The sequence below is a fragment of the Pithys albifrons genome, chromosome 11 (assembly GCF_047495875.1).
Source record: "Pithys albifrons albifrons isolate INPA30051 chromosome 11, PitAlb_v1, whole genome shotgun sequence".
Classification (NCBI taxonomy): Eukaryota; Metazoa; Chordata; class Aves; order Passeriformes; family Thamnophilidae; genus Pithys; species Pithys albifrons.
Window position 1 is genome coordinate 3,415,340 of NC_092468.1, and position 26,265 is coordinate 3,441,604.

Genomic DNA, 26,265 nt, shown 5'->3' on the forward strand with positions numbered 1-26,265 from the left:
GGTGCCGGCGGAGGCGGGTGGAGCGGAGCCGAGCGGCGGGGCGGGTCGCGCCCGTTCGCATCCCTCCATCCCCGCCCCGCCGCGGGAGCGCGGAACCACCGGGCTGCCCAGCGCTCCCGGGCACCGCCAGCCCCGCAGCCACCGGGGCTACCCAGCGCTCCCGGGCACCGCCAGCCCCGCAGCCACCGGGGCTACCCAGCGCTCCCGGGCACCGCCAGCCCCGCAGCCGGAGCCACCGCGCTGCCCAGCGCTCCCGAGCACCGCCAGCCCCGCAGCCGAAGCCACCGGGCTGCCCAGCGCTCCCGGGCACCGCCAGGTCCGCAGCCGGAGCCGCCGCTGGAGCGTCCCGGCCGGTCCTGCCGATGGCACCGCGCTGCCGCCGCCAAGTAAGGGAACAGCGGCAGGGGGACGCGGGCTTGGGCAGAGTGGGGGCCGGGGACCCCTGTGGGCTCACCCCTTTCAGTCGTGGGCAACCCCCCTGATCCACGTGGAACCCCCCGCTCTACGCCGGAGCGGCTCGGCAGCTCACGTCGGTTCCCGTGCGCTGCCCTCGGAGTCCCCGACTCTCCTCGGGCCGGTCGTGACTCCCTTCCCGAGCAGTCTGGGGAGCAGTACAGGCGCTGAAGGAATGGGGCAGCACTGGGGTTGGGGAATCGGGATTCCCGATGCCCGGGGTTTGGCTCGGCCCGTGGGAAATGCTTCCCGAAGGGTGGAGTGGGAGAGGGCAGCATCCTCTCGTCCCCAGGGTGGGGAGCACGGCAGCCAGCAAACCCTAACGCAGCCCAGGGTGCTGTGCCACCTTCACTGGTGTCTCAGAATGTGTTGCTTCTCAGCTTGGCTATAAAACTACACGTTCTTTGGCTGGGCAGAAGAACAGTCCGATCCAGCCAGGCCAGAAAAGCTCGTTAGTGTCTTTCTTGTTAAGTAAAAATTGCTGGGGCCGTTGGCTTTGGAAAGCAGGAGGACTGAGGAGGTACTTGGCATGCTCGGCCTGCTGAAGGAGGCTGGATGCGACTTGTTCTGCAGGTTGTGTTGGGAATGAAAGGGGAGAAGAATGTGTTTCAAAGCTATTGGAAAGCAGTGTTATCCTGCACAAGGAGTGGTTAACCCATGGGACCCATGGCTGCAGGACTCCTACAGGGAGAGAGCCAGAACTTCCCTCTGTCAGGTTTGTAGCATTCCTGGAGCCCTGGGCTTAGTGATGAAGGTGGGATCCCTCGGGAGAATCCTGGCCCCTAGGCTGTGGGACCAGCATTTGCCTCCCTGTCTGGCATGGGAAGGGGCTTTTCCATGAGACAAGGGCTGGTCTGGCTGGGACCTGCATGGACAGTGGTGTGGGGATGAGTCTTGCTCAGAAGGCATCCTAGCTCAGATCCAGTGTGCTCTGAACTCAACCAACAAAACTATTCTCTAAAAAGGCAATGGTAGTAAGTCAGGAAGTTGTTGGTGTCCTTGGGATGTGAACAGAGTTGTCCTGACCCTGGGTGGGGACGAGCTCCAGGGGTGCAGTGCTGGGTTGCTGCTGTCACAGGGTTGAGCTGAGGTCTCCCAGTGCACATCTGGGAGTCAGTACATCCACAGCCCAACCGTGGGGCCAGAGGAATGGCTGTGGCCAACCTCCTCCCTGTGTCACTGTGAGGGAGAGCAGGGATGTTCTGGTCACCTCTGCCTGCATCTTTGCTTGCCCTGGTGCCATAAGGGTGCTCAGAACTCAGAGCAAAGTTGGTGTGAGGTACCTGGCTCTGTGTGGGTGGGTGGTTGAAGGGTTAGGGGAACACGTAGACAGCAACAGGCTTGGAGAATGGGAAAAGGTGATCCTGAGTGTCCTCCTGGGCTGGCAAAATGAAGCAAAGTGCCTTCTCCTGTCACTGCAGAAAATAGTTTGAGCATGACTTGGTTGGGGTTTGTTTGCTGCAGTGGGACAGGAGGGATTTACACTCCACCCACTGCCTCAGGGGCCTCTCCCCATCCAACACAAAAATAGGCTGATCTTTCCAAAAGATGGGGCGGGGAGGCTGGAAAATGCCATTCCTGCAGGGACCTGCCGTGCTTCTGTCCCAGGAGGAGATACAGCACTTGACTGTGGCTTTCTGTGGGCCTGGGCAGGGATGCAGGCAAGAGCTCAGAGTGTTGTTCCATGCTGTGTCCCGCTGCCCTCAGGGAGCCACAACCCCTGCACGTGCCCATGTGTGTGTGCTCAACAGGAGCATTTCCTCCTCATGGCGTAGCTTGAAGCTCAAGGACCTGATGTTTTTCCTTCCCAAAAGGCATCTGAAGCAGAAATCTCCTGCAGGGCATTGCTGCAGCCCCGTCCACAGGCTCCTGTGGAGCTGGTCGGAGGCTGGAGGCTCTGCTAACACCTGAAAGCTGCCATCCCACTGCCCGTGGTTCTCTGCCCCAGCATGGGCAGAAGTAGGTGCCCATCAGTAGCTCAAGTCCTGGAGAGGCCAGGGGAGTGCCAGTGGAACAGGTCCTCTCAATGCCATGGTGAGCCCCACAGCACTGTGGTGTGACGGAGAAGCTGAGTGCTCCATCCTTGGGCAGCATTGGGCAGCCAGTGGCCAAGGGCTTTGGGGAGGCCCCTGGCAGGGATGTCTGGGTATAAAAACAGCTCCTCTGCTGTCCCATTGCTGCTTCTGGGAGACCCCCATCACTGGACAGTGGCAGTGCCCATGGGACAGCCCTTTCTCGGGGATATCATGATGTTTCCAGTGCCCGTGGCTTGGTCCTGCTGCTTGTCTGGGCTCTACTCACCGACACAGACTGGCCCATGGCCAGCTCCTGCCTGGCATTTCCCTTGTTGACGTGTTTCAGGCCCTACATGGCTGTGCCCTGGCTCCCACTGAGCCCCACCTCTGCCTGCACCCTTTGATGCTCCCCATGGCACCTCCTTCATCACCGGGGCTGGCAGGATGCTCCACGCAGCTTCCCAAGGGCTCCAGCACCATGTAATCCCCTGGGAGGGTTTGGAGGACTCCAGGCTCCCCCCTCTCCATCCTCCCCCAGCCCCCTGAGCCACCCTGAGTCACGCCATGCCGGTGCTGCTGCCAGTGCCAGCAGAGCCCAAGCGCGTGGCTGGCGGGCACAGGGCGAGGAGGGACAGAGGGGCCTCGTCCCGGTGAGCACTTTCAGGCAGGGCAATCCAGTGTTATTTGTAACACTAGTAGGGAGCTATTTATAGCGAGAGGCAAATTTGATTTAATAGAACATAATTTGCCGCTGACAATTCAGAGGGCAGCCAAACGAGGAGCAGCTGGATTCCTAAGGAGGCTTTCTCCTGCCTTTCCTGAAATCCAAGGCTGACGTGCCAGAAGTGGCATTTGTTATTCCAACGATTGCTGGGGGAAAGCCCCTTGGGATAGCCCAATTAGCTCTGCTTGGTGCCGCCCCATTGCCCGCCGTTAAAAGAAGCAAGGGATATTTTTCCTGCTGTCTCTTATGGGAGGGCTCAATGCTCCCAAACCCCTTCAGGCAGCTGGAGCCACCCTTGTCCCCCTCCTTTGCCTTTACTTCTCACTACCTCTGTGCTCTCAGCATCTCCCTGGACAAATTTAGAATGAATAACAGGTTCTGATCAAACCAAACAGCTCATTTTCCAGGAAACACGAAGTTTGTGGGCACTTCTGGGGGTTGTTCTTACGGATTGAGTTCTCCTGGACCAGCCTCAGAGATACTTTGGGACAAACCCATCACCCAGGAAAGGAACAAACAGCGTGTTCTTGCTTGTGCTTTCCCCAAGATGAAGGTTTCCAGAAAACCGATGTCACTGTGGGAAGACATGGGGTAGTTCTTTCCTAGCCCTACCTGTCCCCAGTTGGTGGGATGGGGACAAAGAGCTGCCAGGATGAGGTGGGACAGCCACATGCGTTGCCCTGGGAACGCCGAACCCTGATGAGGGTGGGAAGGTGACATTTCCTCCAGGATTATGTGTTGTTCCCCCACAGGTGCTGCAGGGCAGAGCAGTCAGGACACTCCTCCCTATCCTGGGACAGCCATCCCCCCACCACCCTGGGCAGGAGCAGCATTTTGTAGGGTCCCCATGCTCTGCAGCCCTCTGAGCAGCCTCAGAAGCAGCCTGGAAGCCCCAGGCCATGGAGGGGTGAAACAAGACTCCAGCAGCTGTGTCCTCCCAGGAGGAAAGGACCGAGAGGGACTAAGCATTGCCATGATGTTTAACTCCAACAGATGTATGCCCAGAGTTTGCTGGGCTCCTCTCTAGATGTGCAGTCACTCCCTGCAGCTGGAAAAGCCTTTGGCAGCCACCTGGATGGGCACTCAGCCCTGTGCACATCGCCCTGAGGGGGGGTTGCTCTCTCCACTGCCAACACCAGGCTTTGCCCCTGGACCACATCTTGCCCTGGAGCACTTGTAGCAGCTGAATATAAAGCCAAAATAGCATTAGTAAAGAAATACCAGGGTAAGTCCTGAGAATGAGGGGTTAAGTGACTGCTGCACCCCATATGTGAATGTCCCTAGGGATACCACCTGGGATTAATGTGGCATGTGGGACCAGACAACTCCCCAAAAAGACTGGCTCCCTTAATCAAATACCTTTTTCTGTGAATGAGAAGGTGCAGTCAGCTGGGGGTTGTGGGTGCTGCTTAAGCATCACCCCCAGTCCTCTGACCTTTCCCAGCTCATCCTTGCTCTGCTTTTTCCGGTCTGCCAGGAGACAGCTCAGGCTGGTGGAAACTGAGAGCTAACATTTAGCAGGGAAACAGCCCTAAAATGGAGATCTAACTCCTTAGAGAACAACCACCTCCTTCAAATGTTGCCCTTTGCCTCATGACCAATTCTGTTAAATGAAAAAACTAATCAGTTTTGAAGCCTGAAAATGTGTGGGCTGGAGAGGGCTCCTCAGTTTGGGTTTCTCTGTGACACAGGTATTTCCCTAGTCCTCAGTGTTGACTGTAGATGTTCATTTAGTGATACTCTGAAGGTCACCACCAGCTTCAGAGGTGGAGGAGTGAGCTGGGAGTTTCTACTCTTTTGTATCTCCTGCCTCCAGGTGCTACATCTTCTCTAATTAATCATGCCCTTCCTTCTGCTACTCGTGCTGGGTTCCCCTGGGAAATGCTGGGGGCTCCCCCCAGGGACACCAAACCCTGGGGATGGTCACACAGAGAGGTGCCCTGCTTCTCTTAGTGCCCACCCTTCTTTCTACCCACCCCCTGCTGCAGTGCACACACACTCCCCTCCCTGTTCCCTGGAGAAGTGGTCCCCCACAGGGTCCTTCCCAGCTGGGAAAGCACCCTGGCACCCTCTTTCCATGCTCATGCACCCCCTGCCCCACAGCCCTCCACCGCTGAAGGTGGCTGTCCCTGGGGAGCTGTGGCAGGGCAGCCCATGCAGCAGGACAGGGGCCAGGGCACTGCTGACCTCCCCCTCTCTTTCTGTCCCCCTCCAGGTAGGAAGGTGCTGACCAGGGGCTCTGAAGCTCTGGGGTTCACTGCCCACGGGCTCAACAGGATGATTCCAGCAGTCCAAGAGCCCCCCACACCCCTCCCAGTGCCGATGTGACCGAGTGGCCAGCGGGGATCTGTGGCACTGAGCCTGGCACTGTAGTGCAGCAGCTGGTGGCCCCTGCCACGGGCCCTGCTGCCCAAAGATGAGCGATGGCATGTGGATCTCACTCAGTCCCGCTGAGTTTGCCCAGCTCCAGCAGTACACAGACTGTGAGTACCCCCTGCCCCCTCCTGGGACAGGGAGAGGGGCTGGAAAAGTCCTGTTGTTCCGTGCCAGACTGGTGTCCTATGTTTCCATAGTGTCCTCCTGGAGAACTAGTGACTCCTTAGATTTTGGGTGGGGAGGCTGGAGAGGTCCCTGCTCCCCAATGCTGCCTGGTGGGGGTCCCCATGCCTGTATGCCTGGCAGGATTTAGCTGAGCTTTGGAGGCTGGACACGTGAGCACGGCTCCGTCCCTCCGAAGGCGGCGGCTCCCACGTTTGTTAGCGAAGTGAAATGCCAACCAGGAAAGCAGACTGGCTTTTCCCAAACACATGGAGCTGCTCCACAGCTCGCCTTGCTTTGCCAACCCCCTGTGGTAATTTTCCTTAGTGCTTTTGAAGAGCAACCTTCTGCAGCTTGTGCCAAGGGATGGAGGTTGGCGGCACTGCTGGAGGGTTCCTGGGGCTGGGAGCAACTGGAGAGGGAGCCTGGGCAAAGCTCAGGGGTCCAAAACCAAGTCCTTGAGGTCCTGCCTGCCAAAGAGCCAGGTGTGCTCAGAAGAGCAGTTGATGGAAAAGCAGTGCAGTCCAGGGGGGTGCTGAGGTCAGGATAAGATGTGCAGGAAAGCTCAGCCTGGATGACAGGATGAAGGCAGAAGCAGTGTAAAGTCTCAGGGGTGTTGCTTTGCAGGATGGACACGACCCTGGAGTGAGCAGGCTGGACAGGGTAGGACTGAGGGGCAAGGGGCCCTCTGAGTCTGTCTTTGGGGTTGCTGCACATCAAAGGGATGAGACTGGGGCATATTCTCCCCAGGCCCCTGCTCACCAGCCAGAGAGCTCAGGCAGGGGCAGGCAGGGATGCAGGCAGAAGTGTGTGTGCAACATCCCTCTCTGCTTTTTATCCTGCCTCTCTGAAGGATGGGCTCTGCTTTGCTGAATCACAGACCATAAAACACCATCTGTAACGCTGGGCTCAAAAGACGGACAGCATCTTTGTTTTGTTAATCAAAGTGTGACCAGCAAGGCTGCAGCACAGGCAGCTGCTTCCTCCCCAGGAGAGGGGCCTGGCACTGGGCTGGGGAGTGGGGCTCAGGGCTCCTCCCAGCCCTGGGGCCAGAACCCCCTCTTTGAGCACCCCAGACATCCCTGACAGTTGTGCAATGCTGACTTCCATTCCCAGTGGAGGACTGGGGCCATCAGAGCTGGCACAGCCCTTGCTTGGGAGAGGATTTCACAGTAATTAACAGGGCTGGTGTGTCCGAGAACCTTTTAAATTGCACATGCCCAGAGATGTGTGTGAAGACGAGGGCTGAATGTTCCCTCCCCTTCATCTCTTTTTTTTCCCCCAGCTTTTCCCCTTTTTCTTTATTTCAGAAGGACCAATTTCCCTCCAGATATCCAGCCAGGGAAGGTCATTACTGCTCGTGTGGAAGTTTGCACAGAGCAATCCAATGATAGGACAAGAGGAAATGGCCACAAGCTGCACCAGGGGTGGTTTAGATTGGACATAAGGGAAAATTTCCTCCCCAAAAGGGTTGTCGAGCACTGCAACAGGCACCCAGGGCAGTGGTGGAGTCACCAGACCTGGAGGGATATAAATGCCATATAGATGTGGGAGGTAGTTTAGTGGTGAATGCAAGTGCTGGGTTAATGGTTGGACTCTATGATCTTAGAAGGCTTTTCTAACCTAAATAATTCTGTGATTCTGTGGGTACTGTTCTATTTCTCCCTCCTGGCACCCTATGAATATGCCAGTGGGGCAGCCCAAGGCAGCCTCTGGAGTGGCTGGGGCTGCCAAGGGGTGCCAGTGTTCACCCAAAGCCCTGCACTAGGTCAGGGGCATCCAGGGATGTGCTCATCATCCCCAGGGCAGCCAGGACCGGGAAATGGTTTGGGCTTTCCTTGCTTTGCCCTGTGTTTGTGTACATTTTCATACAGGTTAGAGGAAGCTCACTATATATGTAAAGCTTCCAGGCCAGCTTTCCATATCTGCTCTGCTCTCTGAAGGCAGAAGGGGAAGCAGAGCATGGATGGCCCCTTTCAGGCATGGAAAGATCCAGAAATTGCATATGAAGCTGATAAACCCCTCTGCACCATCCTGGTGGTGGATGACATAGGGGGCTCAGCGAGGCCGTGCTCAGCACAGTGCCTTTTGTCTCCCCAGACTCCACCAAGAAGCTCAAGGATGTTCTGGAGGAGTTCCATGGGGATGGCGTCCTCTCGAGGTACAACCCTGAACAGGTATGGCCCTGTCCTGCCAGCATCCCCCTGTGCTGCTGGCAGCTCCTGGCCCCCTGCCAGCTCCCCCAGCCCAGCTGCCACACCTGAAAGCAGCCAGGAGAAGGCAGGGCTGCCTGACTGTCCCACACCTCTCCCTGTGGTCGTGCTCCCAGGACTGGACTCCCCAGCCATCTCGGGGACCATGCACACCACGTGGCCATCCCTCCCCATGCCAGTGGTGTTGCCATGGGTGCTGGCAGCTGGCTGCCTTGCTGAGAGCTTCTTGGGGCATCACATTGCCAGTCAGAATCTGGGAGGGATTCGCTGTCCCCCGAAAAGCAGATTACTTTGTCAGTGTGGTGACAAGAGGGGTCTGTGCCCTCTCTCTCTCGCCCACAGAAGGTTGGGATTATTTTTCCTGAGTGGTGCTTTCAGAGAGACCTATTAGTGTGCCAGCAGGACAGAGCCTTCCACGGGGGCTGTAATCACTAGAATTGAGGCAAAATGTGGAAAGTCAGTGGGCTGAACACGGCAAGGAAGGGCACAAAGCCACTCTGCTATTCCAGGGCACCACAGGACCCTCTTTCCAGCTGGGGCCACAAAAGCCATTGGGAAGGCATTGTCCTATGCAATGGCAATGCCCAGCAGGGAAGGAGGAGGGGAGGAGACCTCAGGAGGATGATAGTACCGAGGGCCTGGGAGCAAATTGGAGGGTCTTGCTGCTCTGCCTTTCCCTGCCACTCCCCCAGCTCCTGCCCTGGCTGCTGAGCCTGCTCCCAGTGCCACTGGCCTGGCTCAGCAATGCTGGCACTGGGCATTTCTGGCCATGCTGCCTCCAGGTCCCTTTAGGTTATATCCCACACTGGGAACTGGGGAGGCAGCATTTTAGGGAGGGCTCTGTAACTGATGTGCCCAGTGAGGGCAGCCAAGGGCATGGAGCCCCAGCCCTGCTGACAGCTCTGCACCCTCCTGGTGTGCCTGAAACACCTTCATCCTCTGTCTCCTCCCCAGCCCATCGACTACGAGGGCTTCCGCCTCTTCATGAAGACCTACCTGGAGGCGGATGTGCCTGAGGAGCTTTGCCAACACCTCTTCACGTCCTTCAAGCGTAAGATATGCCAGTCCTCCCCCGAGACCCAGCGCCAGAGCCCCAGTGTCTCGCAGCACAGCACCCTTGGTAAGCCAGCTCTGCCACCCAGCTGGGCATGCTGAGGCACCATGGCATGCTGGGGTTACTCCCACACTGCTCATGGGGATGAAGACTGGGGAGTGACTCCTGAAGTGGATGGCATCGGGGCCAGCACACAGTGCAGCTCTTCTCCATCCAGGGGATGGGCTCTTGGGGCCCTGCGCTGCTCCACAGAGGGATTTTCCTAGGATGGGCACCCACAGGGTGCCATGGCATTGCTTCCTCCCTTTCCTCTGCACATTCAGAGCCCAATGTCAGCATCTCCATCCAGAGTGAGGTGGCCTGTGTCCCTCTCACAGGTACTGGTACAGGCAGCCACCCTGCCCTTGGCAGCACCCTGAGCAGGGAACGTGTGCCAAGCACTCAAGTCTGCCTCCCCCAGCCTTTCCTGGGTGGATTCGTGGCTTGTGGAGACATCTACTGAAAGGACTATAAATTGCAAAAGGAAAGAGAGAACTTCCCTGACACTGGGCTCTGGCTGATGGCGGAGGACAAGGTCCTCCTTGTCTGGTCCCAAGCCCCATGGTGGCCATCATCCAGGGATGGGAGCACTGCTGGGAGCCACTGGGCCAGGCTGGAGGTTGAGGGGGCCATCCGTGGTACCCCTCAGAGATCCCTGGGGTTGGGATGCTGGGACAGAGAGGCATGGGGCTAGCAGAGAGGACCTAGGGCAAGCACTCAACACCCACTTCCTGGAGTAAGAGGCACAGGTACCCTGGTGTCATGCTGCCCTTGGTCATATGTCCTGCTTTCCAGGGATCAATGGGAAAACACTTCGAAGTGCCCTGGGACGACATGCTCCTGAGCCCAAGAGCAATGTGGCTGAGCTGCAGCCAGTGTCCCTCACCCCAGCATCGATCCCCAATGCCTCCCCCAGCTGGTCCAGATCATCTTCCCAGAAGTCCACCACAGGCACTGCTTCTGCTCACAACTCCTCAGGCTCTTCGAGGATCTCCTCTGTGTCTGTGCTCAGCCCTCAGTCACCAGGTGAGCTCGACTGGGACTTTGTGGCAGGGACTTTGTGGCAGTGACAAGCCCTCCCGAGTTTCCATGCCCTGGCAGTGCAGCTGGTCAGGTCCCCGGCATGGTGGCAGTGACCTTCCCAACTCAGCAGGTTCTTGGCATCTTGACACCTTTGCTTGGCAAGCTTAAGCCATCAGTCCCATCCCACAGACCCTCTGCCAGTCAATGTCTTAATTACCTGGCAGCAGCTCATGGTGATGGGGAAACGGGGTGGTGAGTCACGGCTGCCCCCACCCCGCTCCTGCCAGCCCCCCAGGAGGCAAGCACTGGGATGGGCCCACTGCCAGGAGCTGCCATTTGCCAAAGGCTGCCAAGCACAGGTGATAGCAAGCGTGAGCTGTACTGGCACCTCAGCAAGCTGCCTGGGTGTCTGCTGAGCTTCTCACTCCTCCTGAGTGGGTGCTTATCCCCATCAGGTCACATCCCCTTGGTCTCTAACTGCTCATCCTGCCCTCACCTGAAGTGATTGAGGTTATGGGGGTCTGTGCCCCAGGGACTGAGCGGGAATGCCCAGCCCTGCTCCTGCAATGGCACCCAGCCACATACCCCCTTTGTGCTCCCAACCCTACTTCTGCAGTGTCACACAGCCCCACATCCTCTCTGTGTTCCAGCTCTGCTCCTGTGGTTGGCCCCAGCCCCATGTCCTCTTTGTGGCCCCTGCCCTACCCCTGTGGTGCCACCCAGCCCCATGGTGAATGGGTCCCCACCCCAGAGTTCTTGATTCCCACCAGGGCATAAGTCATGGCTCAGTATCATTCCTGTGTGTGACCTCTCTTCCTGCCCACAGGCACAAGGAGTGTGGAGAAGAGATTACCCTTCAGCCTGCGGAAGAGCCCCAGCTCCCAGAAAGCCACCCCACCTCCACCCCCTACTCCCCTGGCCCAAGTGGTCCACCTGAAGGACATCGTCTGCTACCTGTCCCTGCTTGAGAGGGGACGAGCAGAGGACAAGCTGGAGTGTAAGTGGGACCCCACGGTCATGCCATGTAGAGGCGAGTCCAGTGGCTTGGGGCATCACCTGAGGGGGGGTTGACCAAGGAGGGGTGCAAAGCTGGGTGTTCCTGCTCACTTGGGAAAACCATTCATCATCCCCTCTGCTGTGTTACCCATGTCTGGCAGAGGAGCTTCACTCCCATAGCCTGCAGCCCCAGGGCCACATCTCGCCCCAGCTGAGCCAGCACAGCATTGCCCCCACCTCAGAGCCACAGCAGCCTGGAGATGGGTGGCTGGGGTGCTCCAGGTTGCCCTGGGGCTGGGCTCTAACTATCACTGGCTTCTCTCCTCCCTCCAGTTATGTTTCGCCTCTATGACACCGATGGAAATGGCCTCCTGGACAGCTCGGTGAGCCCTCCTCAGGACAGAGAGCGGGCACTGCTCGGGGGGGCTGGAAGCATGCAGGGTACTATTGGGGTGCCCATGCCCAAGGTGAGGTGCTCCAAGCTGATCAGGGATATGGGAAGGGAGGAGGAAGGCAGTGGCTGGACCGTGCAGGGCTGGGGAACATATGCCAGCTCCTCTGCATCCAGCAGCAGTGAGAGAAAATCCACCCCAGGAACTGTAGCTCTACAGCAGGTTGTGCTGTTTCAAAGGAGGAAAAATCATGGACAGCTCCTTCTCCCTTGGGGATGTTTTCTCTTTGTTCTTTGGGTATCACCCTTGAAGTCTGTTGCAAATAAAATCTAGTTTGTCAGAACAGTTTTTCCCAGGGAAAACCCACAGCAGATTTTCTTGCAGATTTTCAGGGCAGAAGGCAGCTCCCAGCACCCACCAAGGATTGGGGTGTTGCTGCCCCTCCTGTGCAGGTGTGGCCTTGGGCATATGGGAACATAAACCTGATACATCCCCAGTCTGGGGGCTTGGGGCTGTACTCTCTGCTCATGCCCGGAGCCATCACTAAGCATCGGGCACCACCGTCTCTCTGTGCTCAGGAGCTGGATCGTATCATCAACCAGATGGTGCACGTGGCCGAGTACCTGGAGTGGGACTCCACGGAGCTGAAGCCTGTGAGTGTGGGGTGCTGGGGGCAGCTGGGGTGGGCATAGGGACACTCAGCTGGAGCTGTGGCTGGCATCACCATGTCACCACATCTTCTCCCTCCTCCAGATCTTGAAGGCGATGATGGAGGAGATAGATTACAACCACGATGGGACTGTGACGCTGGAGGAATGGATCCGGGGTGGCATGACCACCATCCCCTTGCTGGTTCTTCTGGGGATGGAGACTGTGAGTGCCCCTTCAGCTTCAGCCGCATCCAGTCTACCTCCAGCAACAGACTATGCATTCACACAGCACCACATAGTCCCACACTGGCCCCCAACCCCTCCTGACATCCCCACCCTGTCCCTTTCACCCACAAATCTTCCCAAGATCAGTTCTGAGCTGCAGTCCCTGCCACCTGCCATGCCCAAGCAGGCTGGGCTCACTCCTTGCTATTGCAGTGCACTCCAGTTTGATGAATATTTAATCAAAAATTGAGGTGAGCACCTAAAATGGTAACTCCTCTTATGGGGTGAGTTTCAAAGAGCAGAGGTTGGTGTGGTTGGAACCTCCCTTATTTCTCTGTGTTGTTTTTTCATCCTTTTGGCCTTAATTTCTTTCAGGTTCATCCCTGACCGTTGGGAAATAGTTTGCAGGGGAAAATCAGTGGTGGAGAGGTGGGGGACAGGCCTTCTGGCAGGAAAATTCAAGAAAGCAAGGGATTTTAACTGGGTCCTGCAAAGCACACGTGCCTGGCCCCAGCTGTAAGAGGCTTGTGCTTTGGTCACCCCATGGTGGTGATGGCCTGGCCCCAGATGTGGAGTCACCTTCTTGCCAGCCACTAAGATCCTCCCTGTGGCTGGGCTGTGCAGAGGGCCTGTGGAAGCCAGAACCTGGTGCCTGGAGCTTGACATGCCCAGTATCTGCAAGCTTGGAGGAACACCAGGGAGAAGGGGAGCGGGGTAGCCCATGATGCTGCTGGGAGCAAACTCCCACAGAGGCTTTAGGGGATGAAAAGCTGATAAAAATGGTGGACTGAGGGGTCTGGGACTCCTGGCAACAGAGGGATGACCCCTCACCTCTCCTGCCCTGCAGAATGTGAAGGATGATGGGCAGCATGCCTGGAGACTGAAGCACTTCAAGAAACCTGCCTACTGCAACTTCTGCCGCACCATGTTGCTGGGCGTCCGCAAGCAGGGCCTCTGCTGCTCCTGTGAGTCCTGGATCCTGGCCCGGATGTGGCATCCACAGGCTGGCAGCTCCCACCCCCTCTAGTGCCCTGGGGAGGGGGGAGTGGACCCTGTTAGTGCAGGGAGGGGACAGCTCTCATTCTGGGGAGTGATGCTCACCACCCACTTTGTGGCACTTGGGGATATGGTTTAGTGACGGCCTTGGTAGTGTTGGGGCAACAGTTGGACTCAATGGTCTTAAAAGGCTTTTCCAGCCTAAATGATTCTCTGGCTCTGTGATTCTTCTCTCTCACCAGTCTGCAAGTACACAGTCCACGAGAGGTGTGTGTCCAAAGAGATTGCCTCCTGCATCAGCACTTACGTTAAATCCAAGAGAAACACGAGTGTGAGTACACAGCCAGTGCATTTCTGAGTCACTGGGTCTCCTGGCCCCTTGGTCTCTTGCTCTGAGCCCCCATGGCTTTTTCCCCTGGGATTTTCCCCTCTCACCCTGGGCAGCAGCTCACAGGCATTCCCAGCATTCAAAGCCTTGCAGGATGCACTCTGTTCCCAGCCCCTGGGCACTCACAGGTCCTCTGCCCCGAGGTTTGCCATGGTCCAGGCTGGGGAACAGCCGTCCCCACTGTGCTGCATGGAACAGCAGAGAGGGAAGTCAGCCATGGAAAGGGCTGGGTTGGATCAGTCAGCATCCCTGCAGGACAAGCCTCTGAGGTTGTGGCAGCTGCCCTTAGCAGGAGGGAGATGCCCGTGGGTTGGCTGTGTGCCCCCAGTGACACTCTGTGCCTTGCAGGTAATGCAGCACACCTGGATCGAGGGCAATTCCCCCGTCAAGTGTGACAGATGTCACAAGAGCATCAAGTGCTACCAGGGCATCACGGGCCTGCACTGCGTCTGGTGCCAAGTCACCGTGAGTACACAGCACCCAGGGTGCCCCCACAGTGTCCCCTACACAGCCAGCCCTGGGGAGCAGAGGCTTACAAGCACCAGATGGCAAGTGTCTCCTTTCTCCTGCCCCTCCAGCTCCACAACAAATGTGCCTCCCATGTGAAGCCAGAGTGTGATGGGGGCCCACTGCGGGACCACATCTTGCTGCCATCCTACATCTGCCCAGTTGTCCTGGTAAGTGACCCTCTCATAGTGGTAAGTGCTTCCCTTGTCCTGATAAGTGTCCCCCTCCTTGCTGCCAGTGATAAGAACCTGTCAGGGCATCACCAAGGCTGACATGCCTTCCCCAGCTGCTGGCACTGCCTTCTCAGGCAGTGTGGGCATCCACCCCTCTGTTCCTCAAAGGACAGGCAATCCCACTGCCGGCGATCAGAGAGTGACTCCCCTGCCAGCACCAGCCCCGAGGACACTCAGGGCTTCAAGTTCAACTCCACCACAGTGGATGGGCAAGGACTGCAGGTAGGTTCCTGCTCTGGGTTGCAGGTAAGCTCTGCCACTGAGCCCAAGAGCTGGCAGGAATTCACAGCTGCATTTTCTGCCCTGCAGATCAGCCCCCGACCTGGGACACACCCGCTCCTGGTGCTTGTGAACCCCAAGAGCGGAGGAAGGCAAGGGGAGCGGTAGGTGGGGTCCTGCCCAGGGAGGGCATCCCACCAGAGCTGGGGGTTGCTGGCCCCTTGGGCATCCTCCCTGATGTAGGACTCACATCCTCAGCGTTCCTCACACCTTTCTCTTCCCAGGGTCCTTCGGAAGTTTCACTACCTGCTCAACCCACGCCAGGTGTACAACCTGGACCGTGGTGGGCCCGCACCAGGGTATGGAGTCACTGCAGGGGACCCTGTGCCCTCTCTCCCCAGCTCCTGCTCCCCCATGTCACACCTTGTCTCTCCTGGCTTTCCCCAGGCTGAACTTCTTTCGGGACACTCCAGATTTCCGTGTGCTGGCCTGCGGAGGGGACGGCACGGTGGGTTGGATCCTGGACTGCATCGGTGAGCAAGGGAGGCTGTGCTCCCACAGAGCATCACCTGTCTGTATCCTCGGTGCTCTGCCACACATTCACAGTATTGCCCATGTGACAGTGGGGGAAGGTTCCTGCCAACAGCACCATCCTAGGCTGCCAGCTGAGGAGGAGCGTGGAGAGGAGCAGGGAGTGAGCCTTGTCAGCCCCAAACTTCTCTTTCCCCTTGCATTTCAGATAAGGCAAACCTGGTGAAGCACCCGCCGGTGGCTGTCCTGCCCCTGGGGACGGGCAATGACCTGGCACGGTGCCTGCGCTGGGGAGGAGGTGAGGCCACATGAGTGTTGCCCAGGGGGTGCCCAGCCCTTGGGGACCCTCCTGTGTGCTGGGTGGGTGCCATCCCAGGGGAGGGAGGACTCCTGAGCTTCTGGGATGTGGTTAGAGCTTCACCTCAGCCTGATGCCTCTAGCACCTTCCAAACAGAGCGACCACTGGTTTCTCAACCCCCCCACAGCTGGGTCCTGCCCAGCCTTTCCCATCTGGAGAGACCACCATTAGCTGAAATCTCTGCCACTGCTGTGAGGATGTGCCATAGCAGCAGCCCAAGGGTACCACAGGTGCTTGGCACCCAACTATGACATGGCTGTGCCGCCCTTCATCCTCCTTCCTTCTCCTGTTTCCCTTTCAGGCTATGAAGGAGGCAACCTGATGAAGGTCCTGAAAGACATTGAGCACAGCACAGAAGTGATGCTGGACCGCTGGCAGATCGATGTTATTCCCAGTGACAGGGAGGCCAATGGAGATCCTGTTCCATCCACTATCATCAACAACTACTTCTCCATTGGGGTGGTGAGTTCCATGAGGCAGGGATGGATCTTTCCCTCCCTGTTCCTCCGGCTTACATTCCCAACCTCCCTCCATCTCCTGGCCTTGTTTTTCTGCTTTTATTGTAATGGCAGCACTTAGATACATAAGCAGACATTGGATTTCTCTCTTCCCAGTGGCAATTTTGCAAGAGCCAGTGTGAAAGGAGCTTAAACAGGGTTCAGGGAAGTTTGGGGTCCCAGGGACAAGGGCACTCCACCTGCCAAGACAGCACCCATTAGGAAAGTCCTGCTTTGGTGCTCAAACCATGTTCCCCACATGCATTCCTGGCCCAGGGGAAAATGGCAGCCCTATGCCATGGGGTTTTCCCCCACAGCCTGGGGTCAATCCTGAGAGCAGAAGGGCTTTGGGGAAAGCCTTTCTCTTCCTGGGGGCTTGCAGCACTTTTTTCCTGGACCATGGTGTGGGTACCCCCCTGCAGCTCTGCAGGATGCTTCCAGGTTCACATTAGCTCTTGCAATTGCCAGGGGGTGTCACTGCAGGTGGCATTTGGTGACAGCTTCTGACTTGGGCTTAAACACCCTCCCCTGCATAAGGAGAGGTTGTGATGAGCATCAGGAGAGCTGTCATCCTGCTAGGGGAACTGTCGGGGTGCAAGGTCTCAGGGTGTCCTCAGAGCCCCAGTGGTCTGCTGATAGCCCTGTCTCCCCTCCCCTGTGATGAGGGAAGGAGGCCAAGTGCACTAATTACATCTCACTTAACGGGCTTTGGGAGGAGTCTGGCTGAGGGTCCCTCCATCGCCTTGGCACAGCCCCACACCATGTCCTTGTGCCATGGGGGCCAGTGATGAGCATGAAGAGTTGAGCACCCGTGTCCTGGCACATGCCCATGGAGCACAAAGTGGGGGCTCTGTTTCTTGGCTGTGCCACTGAAGTGTCTGTGCTCCTGCTCCCTGCAGGACGCCTCCATCGCCCACCGCTTCCACATCATGCGAGAAAAGCACCCTGAGAAATTCAACAGCAGGTAACAGCTTCCCGGGGCCCTCCCAAAAGCTGGGCGTGGAGAGACACCCTGGGGCTGCCATGCATCATGCCAAGGGCACTTTGTGTTCAGCCAGCCTTAGGGGACAGGCTGGGCATGTACTGGGCGTGGGAGGGGTCCAGGGCCAGGCATGGCAGGGGTTTGGGTGCTCCTTCAAGCCCCGTGTGGTGTGTCAGGCTGCTGGAACTTGGCCACACACCCAGTTACGTTCATTCATGCTTCATAATTAGCATGGAATTCCAGGACAGGCAGGAGCAGGCCAGGCAGTGAGTGCAGGGCAGACAGCAGATCACAGCTCACTCCTGCTTATGCTTGGGGCACGTGGAAATGGGGTGATGGCAGCAGGTGCTGTGGCTTGTGACCCCCATGCCCAGGTTCAGAAATACCTGCTAGAAAAATCCTGAATGGAGCAAAGTCTCTGGCTCTGCCCTGAAGTTCACTTCCCCTTGGCTAACAGCTCCTCACAGCTTACAGCCCCCACTCAAAGCCTGGCACAGCAACTGATGCAGGGGATGAGTCATGGTCAGGGGCTGCCTGGCATGGTGCCAGGAGGGTTCTGAGGTATGAGACATCCCCTCCATGGGTTACCCTGTCCCCAGCAGCCCTGTCAAGATCCACCAGCCTGTCCCATGCCAAAAGAGCCCCCAGCACTCCCATTTTCCCCTCTCCAGATCTGAGCCAGATCTGCCTGTCTCATCACACAACTCCCCAGGGTCATGATGCCAGCAGTCCCTCTCCATGATGGCTCGTGTCCCCATCCATGGCTCATGTCCCCAGTGCAACAGCTCCAGACAATCTCTGGCAGCCCATCCTGCTGCTAACTGGAGCAAGGCACCATTTCCAAGCAGGATGCTGACATGTCCTTGTGCCCCAGGATGAAGAACAAGCTGTGGTACTTTGAATTCGGAACATCAGAGACCTTTGCAGCCACCTGCAAGAAGCTCCACGACTATGTTGAGGTGGAGGTGGGTTTCCTGGGGGCATCCCTGGCTCCAGCCATGGCACTAAGGCTTTTTGGGAGCTGTTGCCTGTGGGTCTCTCAGGCAGGGCTTTTGGCTGTTTGGGGACAGGGTTCCACCATGGCTTTGACCCCTCACAGTGGCAGGAGGGCACAGTGGCTGGCAGGACCCCCTACTTCACCACGTGGCATTGCTGCAAAGCCAGCCAGCTGCAGGCAGAAGAATAAGCCTGTATTCCCCACTTCCAGCTGTACTTTAGAGCATGCCTGGAATATTCTCTCACTAAACTCCATGCTGCTCCCAGCCCTTGTTGGATGACATGGAAACAGCCTTTAATTAGAGCTGGGAGGAGGGCCCATGGTTGCTAAGAGTCCTGTCACTTCTCTGGTGGCGCTGGGGGGTTTGGGCTGTAAACTTCCGTCTCTCCTTATCTCTGGATATAACACCCTTTTATAACTTGGGCTGGAGGGTGAGGGGAGAAAAACAGTGCTTGCTGCAAGAAACTGGTGGGAATCAGAGGAGGTGGTGTGTGCAGGGTGCTGGCAGTGGGCAGAGAGTGGGTCTGCAGACCTGTGGCCATGAGCAGAGCAATTTTGATGCCTGTTTCTAGACAGGGAGTTTCATCCCTTCTCAAAGCTTGAGGTGGGTTGCTGCACCCATGGAATCTGGTGGGAAGGAGCAGGACCAGCATCAAAAGCATCTCACCCCCTTCCCCATCCATGCAGCAGTGTCCTGGGGTGGATAAAGTCTGTGGTTTGGTGCTGCTGGAGATGGGAATGAGGTGCCCCCTGTTCCTTGCTGGGTGCTCTCCACTGAGCACCCCCACCAGCTGAGCCTACTGGCAGGAAAGTGTTAATCCCACAGTACACGAAGTTGAAAGCAGCAGCCTGTCCTCCCTCAGCTCCCAGGCAACTGTCAGCCTTGCAGAGAAATGGCAGTTTTGTTTTGGAAATTGGCACTCATTCTCCCTACGACTCCTGGAAATGAATTTGCTTTTTCCCCCAGCTGCAAATTTCTCCTTCCAGCCTCGCTGCCAGCACACCATCAGCTGCCCCTGCTCAAAGGGCCCATTGTAGCTCGCTGGCACACAAACCAGGGAGGACTCCACAGAGAGAATTGCTCCTGCCTGTGGGTGTGTGGGCAGGCGTGGGCAGCTGTGGGCAGAACTGGCTGCTGCAGCATCCCATCAGCCCAAACCCTGGGCAGCCAACTCACCCCCATCCCACCGTGGCTGGGTTGGTACCCACTGCCTTGCAGGCAGGTGGGAAATGTGCCTGCAGCTGGTGATGATACTCAGGGTATGTTGCCCATCCCACAAGGAATTGGAGCCCTCTTGCTTGGTACCCACTGCTCAGAGTGTTGAAGCCTTTCGTCTCCCACAAATCACAATATCATTAAGATGTACTGAGAATGAATTGATTTACATGCTTTCCAAGAGATAGTTCTTCCTCAGAGAGATAGTTCTTCCCAAACCAGAAGATTCCTGCATTTTGCTTTCAATGCGAGGCTAAAAATAAGATCTCACAGCACCAGGGCAGGCAGAACAGATCTGACACACTGAGGTGTTTGCTCGTGTGAGCACCCAGCTCTGCACACACAGGGCTGGTGCCCTCAGTGCTGGCCAAGGGGGTGGCAAAAATAAACTACAAACCTTTGCTAGAGGAAAACAACTGGAGTCAGAGCAGTAGCAGGGGCTTATCAGCCCATTTCATTCCTCTTGGCACAGCAAGTGAGAGCAGAGATGCCTTTGCATCACCAAGATACAAGGGAAAAGCTGTGCTGGGATTTGCTGAAGCACAGAGTGGCAGGTAGGGAGCAGATGCCTCAAGGAAAATAGGAATGCTCTAGAGAAATTCCAGCTGGATGGGAGAGTGGCTGGTTCCACCGGAGGTATTTAGGAAGGGGACCCACGTCTGGGTAAAGTGAGAAGACCTGAAGTTAAGAAATGCATTTCCACAGCTGCTGCTTTCAGTCCTGTAGGAAAGCTGCAGGCAATGGATATTTTACCTTTTGCAGGGAATTTTCAGCCAGGGCAGTCCTGCTGTACAACAGCAAAGCCTGGGATGCCAGTTCTGTGTGCCATCTTGTGGATTTCACTCCAAAACCTGACATTTTTCCATCTGACACCTTTCCCATAATTTCCTTCCAGCCTCATTTCTAGTTTCCAAGTGTCTCTGGAAGACAAACTGGTTTGAGCTATTTTTTGAGCAGCCAAACTTTTCAGTCCTTTGGAGTCAGTTTGAGCAAGGGGAGATGGGGAAGCATGTGCTGGAGCTCCTTGGTTGGAAGTCACTTCAGGGCTGAGGTGATGTTGCCTCTTATTTTGGATCACAGCACCAAGCCCAGCCAAGGTTTTATGTGGTCTCCCAGGAACTTGCTTTTTGAAACTGCTATTTTGGACATGTAAAATTCCTATGGAAATAGAGGGGAGAGCAGCACAAGGAGGGTGAAGTGGTGGTTGTCAGCTCTCAGAAAGCAAAGTGGAGAGTATGTCTGCATCTCCAAGCCCAGCCACGCTGGGGCTGCCTGTGCCAGCCTGGGACTATCCCAAGTCATACTGTGCCAGGGACCTCTGCTCCTATGGGGGGGAGAGCAGGTTGGACCCCATGGTGGTGGGCACCAGCCTCCCCAACCCCATGTTCTGACTCTGCCCATGTCCCTGTCAGTGTGACGGGACCCTGCTGGACCTGAGCAACACGTCCCTGGAGGGCATTGCCGTCCTCAACATCCCCAGCATGTACGGTGGCTCCAACCTCTGGGGCGAGACCAAGAAGCAGCGTGGTTACAACAGGCTGGGCAAGAAGGCACCAGAGAAGCTGCCCAGCACGGTGGTCACCGATGCCAAGGAGCTGAAGTTCTGTGTGCAGGGTGAGCAGTGGGTGATAGGGGTGCATGGGGGCACTGGGCACCCACCAGCTCTGAAACAACAGCACTGGAGGGGTTTTACTGGCTGGCTGTCTTTTGGGCTGCCAGGGTGACCCCACAATGTGGCAAAGGAGGAGTTGGAATAGAGCTGCAGAGCTGGCATCAAGGGCTTTTGTAAGCATCTCTTCCCAGGCTCTGCCACAGTGCTGCCAGCCTGGATGTGGGGTTTGGGAGCAGCACAGTACCCACACTGTGCCCTGGCTGGCACCCTGCACCCACTGCTGCAGGCACTGGAGCCATCCCCGTGGGCAAGGGCAGCCTGAAGTGCTGGCAGCACTCCCCGGTGGGTAACAGTGGGGTAGGAAGCAGCCAGCAAAATAAGCAAAGTGCCTGGATTTTCCACCCACCACCTCCCACATCCTGGGGCTGGGGTTGGAAGCAACAACGCTGTTGGGATGGCAGTGTCACATTCCAGGCCATCACTGGCCTGAGCGAGCCAGGGGGTAGAGGCAGCAGGACAGAGCAAGAGCCAGTCCCAAAGGCACTGCAAGGGACAGCAGAGTCAGTATCTGGGGACATCCCCACTTGTGGGTAGGTAGTATGGTATCAGAGGCTCAGAGGGCTTCTCAGGGGTGTGTGAAAGGGAACCCTGGAGGATCGAGTTGTGCCAGAGCTGGGTGCCCTTGCTGGTGGCCCAGAAGAGCAGGAAAAGGGGCAATACCCTGGGATTTGATCAGATTTCTCACATTGAGGATTCTGCCATGCCTGCTGGTTCCTGGGAGCTGCAGCACCCCTGGGCACCCAGGGAAGGGGTGTCACTATTTCATACAATGCCAACAAACAGTCAAAGGGCTGGGGATCAGGGCTGGCACCCTGCAGCCATACAGGCCCAGGTACTGTTGCAGACCAGGAGTATATTTGCTCCAGAGGTTCTGGATAGCAGCATTGCCCAGCACTGCAAACACCCAGATTGGTGGTCTCAGGACACAAAGGACATGAGGACACATCCCCACAGTGCCATCAGCCCTGCTGTGCTTCAGGACAGCCAGCAGCCCTGGTGTGCTGGCTCTGAGGGCAGAAATGGGGGGATCCCTGGAGATGGGGGAACCGACTCAGACCTCTCTCTCTTGCAGACCTCAGTGACCAACTCCTGGAGGTGGTGGGGCTGGAGGGTGCGATGGAGATGGGTCAGATCTACACGGGACTGAAGAGCGCAGGGAGGAGACTGGCCCAGTGTTCCTCTGTCACCATCAGGTATTTGTCCCTGCCACAGCTGAGCACTCAACCAACAGCCAAACCTGACACCTGTGTCATCCCCAACCCCTCTCTTTGTGCTTTGCAGGACATCCAAGCTGCTGCCCATGCAAGTGGACGGGGAGCCCTGGATGCAGCCATCCTGCACTGTGAGTCTCCTGGGAGGGGTTAGGAAGCCAGCATGGGCAGGGGCTGGCAGGATGTTGGGATGGGGCTGCAGGTGCTGGCAGGATGGCAGGATGAGTCAGGAGGGCCTGGAAGGACAGAAGGATTGGACAGCCTTGTCTTCTGGTGGCAAAGCCTCTGGATTTGAAGGGAGGCTCCTATGTTTGCTGGGTGGGTGACCACAGAGCCCAACCAGCTGTGACTGCCCCAATGAAGGCTCTGGACTCATGACAAGCCATTGTGGGAGGTGTGGGGACAGAGACACGCTCATCCCTCTCTGGGTGGGTGGGTCACAGCAGCATTCCTTCCTGGGGGAGCTGCAGTGGCATCCCCCACCATTCAGAAAGCAGTTTGTGCAGAGGAGAAATCCTCTTCGCATTCCAGCACTGCCTGGATGTGATTCCAGAGCCCTTTGTCCCAGTGCTGGGTGCTGAGCTGCTCCCAACTTGCTGGGGTCACTCCCAAGGGTCCTGGGGCTGGAGGGTGTCCTGGAGAGCTCCAAGACCAGGACCCCCTTACTGAGCTGGGTTTTTCCTCTTTTTAGGTCAAAATTACCCATAAAAGCCAGGTGCCAATGCTGCTGGGCCCACCCCAGAAAAGCAGCTTCTTTTTCCTGAAGAGGAGAAGCCGAACTCGGGATTAAACAGCATCCAAGGAGCTGCAGCCTGGAGGCACCTGGTGTCCCAGCCACCACCTGCTGGGGGGTCACCAAATCCCTATTCTGCAGCTGTGACAGAAACTCCCCCACCAGGCCCAGCAGAGGCTTTATCCTGGGAAGATCTTGGAGGCTCCTTCCTGACCACCAGAAGCATCTTTTCCAGCTGGGATGGAAGCAGTGGGCAAAGGCAGGCTGGCATGAGGGAGAACATTTGCTGGAGCAGCACTAGGACTGGGACATTTTTCCCCTTTATTTAAATACCCCCCATCTGAGCTGAGACTGGACTTTCTCCTGAGGCAATGCCAAGCTCCACTTATTTATTTTTCACCCTCCTGAAGGCCACTGGATGTCTTGCTGCACTGGCTGTCTGTTCTCCAACCCTCACAATGGGAGGAATTATTTATTTTCTTAACCTAAAGCAGCTGTCTCAGCCACTCACCTCTCTGCTGTGGGGTTTAAGAGACATGCAAAGAGCCATTGCTGCCAGCTCTGCAAGCCACCAGGGTGTGGGACAGGCTGGGGATCTGACCATGAACAGGGACAACTGTGGGGTGGATGGGAGGAGACTGTTTTGATGGGGAAATGGATAAAAAAAGGAATTTTGGGAGGAGCTGCCAATTCTGGGAAACCCCTGTGCCCCAGCTCTGGGCTTCTGTTTATATTTATGTATTTATTTAGCAAACTTTGGGGGAACTTTGGGGGTTACCTTTTTATGAGTCTGGGCTGGATACAGAGACCACCTCCCTTCTCTGCTGGCTGTCCTCCATGGCACCTCCTTCCACAAAAATTTTCCTTTCCCCTGAAGCCTGCCAGCCTGCACCAGGGGCTGGGGACCCTGGAGACAAACATCCAGAAGCTCATCTCATGTGGAAATGTCCCTGTTACACCTTCTGACACATCTGCCCATGTGCTTCACCAGGCTGGTGCTTTCCCAGTGCAGCTGATGCTGCCTCTGATGCTCTGGATGGCTGCAGGGACTGGGGGAGAGCAGTTGCCCCTCAGTTTCTCTATGGTCAAGTCTCTCTGCAACCCACTCCAAATCCAAGGAGTCTTGCAGACGCTGCTGCCTGCACAGCTGCCAGAGCCCAGTGGGGATGCACGAGCTGGTATCACCAATGGATGGACAGATCATACAATGCAGCTCCTCCGCAGGATGCACAGGGACCAGGAAATGGATAAATGCATGGAGGCTGTGGTGGTCTGGATGTGCTCCCTGGAGTCAGGAGTTGGCAGAACTGGCCCATAAGAAGGCCTGCTGGTTGCTTCTGCAGGCACCCCCTGCCTCCAGCAGTGGCCTCGCATGCAGGGCACACCCAGATCCTGAATCACCCCTGCTCCCAGGCAGCTCCCTTGGGTCTGGTGGAGGCTCCTGTGCTGCTATGAGCATGCTGGGAGCGATGTGTGCCCCACTGATGGCACATCCAGCAGGAAAATTGTTGTTTGTCCCTATTATGCCCCTACCACAGAGCTGGGACAAGCCACCCTGTTCTCCCCAGTGTCCTAATGCCCATCCTGTCCCTTCTGACGCTGCAGGTCCCCATTCAATAGCATTCCTTTGGCAGTGCAGAGAGTGCTGCTGTTATTATGTCTTGGAGTGAAGAGTGAGATGAAAGGGAGCTGTTCATAACCTGTGTACACAGGCACACTTCACCAGCAGTGCATAAATCCACCCTCCTCCTCCTCCTCGTCACCCGAGGCAGTTGTTAATGAGTAGCCAGGTGAGAGCAGCTGGAGCAAGGCCAAACAAAACCCAGGTCCTGTAAACCAGCTGCCTCCATTTCCCTAGCCTGTTCTCCAGGGCAGCAGTGCCTAACAGCCCCACACTTGGGGAGGGTGAAAAAACCACTCCTGCCATCTCCAGAGCTTTGCCAGCAAGAGGGTGACAGGTTCATTCTGTGGGATGGCAGCACACAAGGGCGACAGGTTTGGTTCCATTTCCCACCCAGCCACAACCTGGGGTTTTATCCCAGTGTCTGCATGGAATCAGCAGTGCTCCTTGTCCCCAGTCATGGTTTGCTGGGCTCTGGGCAAAGAGCAGCACTGGTGTCTCTGCTGTGGTTTGCTGTCAGTGGTGGTGGAGCCAGGGGAAGCAAGAAGGCACGGTGCCCATGCCCACACCCATGGGCCTGGCAGTGCCAGGGGCATGGAGTGCTCCTCTGAGCTTAAATCCAGGGGGGAGTCTCAGCCATGTGTCCTGCAGGGCAGGAGTGGGACCATGATATGCCAGCACTTGTCCGCCAGGAGTGCTGGGCTCCAAGAGAGACATTCCCTCTGATGGTCAGGGAGGTGGTTCTTGCCAACTGCCCCCAGGGACAGAGCTCCAATCTGCTCATGCCCTGCTAAAGGCATGGTCCAACAGGCATGGCAGCTCCCAACCTCCTTAGGGTGAGGGTGCAAAGGTCCCCAGCCCAGGAGGGCCCCTTCAGCACAGCTGTCTCCAACTCCAGGGAAGAATATGCCATGCAGCTGAGGGACACTCGAGGCCCCGAACCCCCCTTTTCCTCTCAGTGTCCCTCAGTCCAGCCTAGTTCCCAAGCGCAAAGGATGGAACAAACCCCCAGGCAACTGCCCCGGACAATGGTGCCAGCACTGGGGGATCCCTGCGAGCCAGGGCACTCCATTCCCATGGGAGCCCCAGCCCCCTCCTCGCGCTGTGTGTGTAGCTGTGGTTGCCTGCATGGAATGGCGTCCGTAGCATAGTGCGTGTTACTGTATACACCTGGACTGCTGTGGGTTTGCCTCTAATAAAGATGGTGATCAACATCTCTGCTGGTCCTGGGGTGAATGGGGGGGGATTACTGGTCAGGTGTGGGGTCCCAACTTTGGGGACTAAAGCGGGTTGTGCCCAGTCCAGGGTGCCGGGGCTGAAGGGGTGATGGCAGCAGCAGCACGATGGAGTGGCACTCAGTGGGAGCTGCACTGGGCTAAATTTGGAGCCTGCAAATTTTTTTTTTCCTGAGTGGGCTCTAAATTTAGCAGGCACTGGTCTCCAGCCCCCCTCCCAGCGTTGGCTCTCCAGGGGCTTTGGCTCTTCCCGAGGCATTCCTGTGACCTCTCACCTGCCTGTCCCACAACTGCCCTCAGCCCCATCACTTCTTGCCTCCCTGTCCCAGGGGCACTGAGCAGCCCCTGGCCAGTGGCAGGTGTGGCCACCGTGGGTCGCACATTGTGACCCCCAGCTCGTCCCAACAGCCCACCGTGCTCCCCAGACCAGGTTTTGCCATCCACCCGCTCATGTGTCATCTGCTAATTTTACCTGCGGTGATTTAATCCTGATTGCCTTTGTGCAGAGGGGAAATGAGAGCACTGGTGACTGCAGAGCCCCCCAGGA

General features: G+C 57.0%; 1 protein-coding gene across 2 annotated transcripts; it reads left to right on the forward strand.

Annotated features, from left to right (window-relative positions):
* Positions 1-25,693, forward strand: LOC139676954 (diacylglycerol kinase beta-like). 2 transcript variants are annotated; one of them, XM_071566429.1, is made up of 25 exons: positions 1-386; positions 5,408-5,675; positions 7,831-7,907; positions 8,898-9,063; positions 9,832-10,062; positions 10,886-11,056; positions 11,389-11,438; positions 12,026-12,100; positions 12,201-12,320; positions 13,170-13,287; positions 13,561-13,649; positions 14,055-14,171; positions 14,285-14,383; positions 14,555-14,668; positions 14,756-14,829; positions 14,950-15,024; positions 15,113-15,198; positions 15,405-15,494; positions 15,856-16,016; positions 16,951-17,015; positions 17,908-17,998; positions 20,659-20,860; positions 21,991-22,111; positions 22,200-22,260; positions 22,821-25,693. In XM_071566429.1, exons 2-25 carry the CDS (start codon positions 5,609-5,611, stop codon positions 22,917-22,919), a joined length of 2,619 nt encoding a protein of 872 aa, XP_071422530.1. In that variant the 5' UTR covers positions 1-386; positions 5,408-5,608; the 3' UTR covers positions 22,920-25,693. The 2 variants fall into 2 exon arrangements, with proteins under 2 accessions (XP_071422530.1, XP_071422531.1); XM_071566430.1 differs by lacking the exons at positions 1-386; positions 5,408-5,675 and having other exon boundaries at positions 7,837-7,891.
* Positions 25,694-26,265: the final 572 nt, after the last annotated feature.

What these genes read in the sequence shown, in the direction of transcription:
- LOC139676954 (XM_071566429.1), top strand. Translation starts at nt 5,609, where the DNA reads ATGAGCGATGGCATGTGGATCTCACTCAGTCCCGCTGAGTTTGCCCAG. An exon ending in CTCGCAGCACAGCACCCTTG is followed by an intron (nt 9,064 to 9,831) that starts GTAAGCCAGCTC and finishes CCTGCTTTCCAG; the next exon opens with GGATCAATGGGAAAACACTT. An exon ending in GTGCCTGCGCTGGGGAGGAG is followed by an intron (nt 15,495 to 15,855) that starts GTGAGGCCACAT and finishes TTTCCCTTTCAG; the next exon opens with GCTATGAAGGAGGCAACCTG.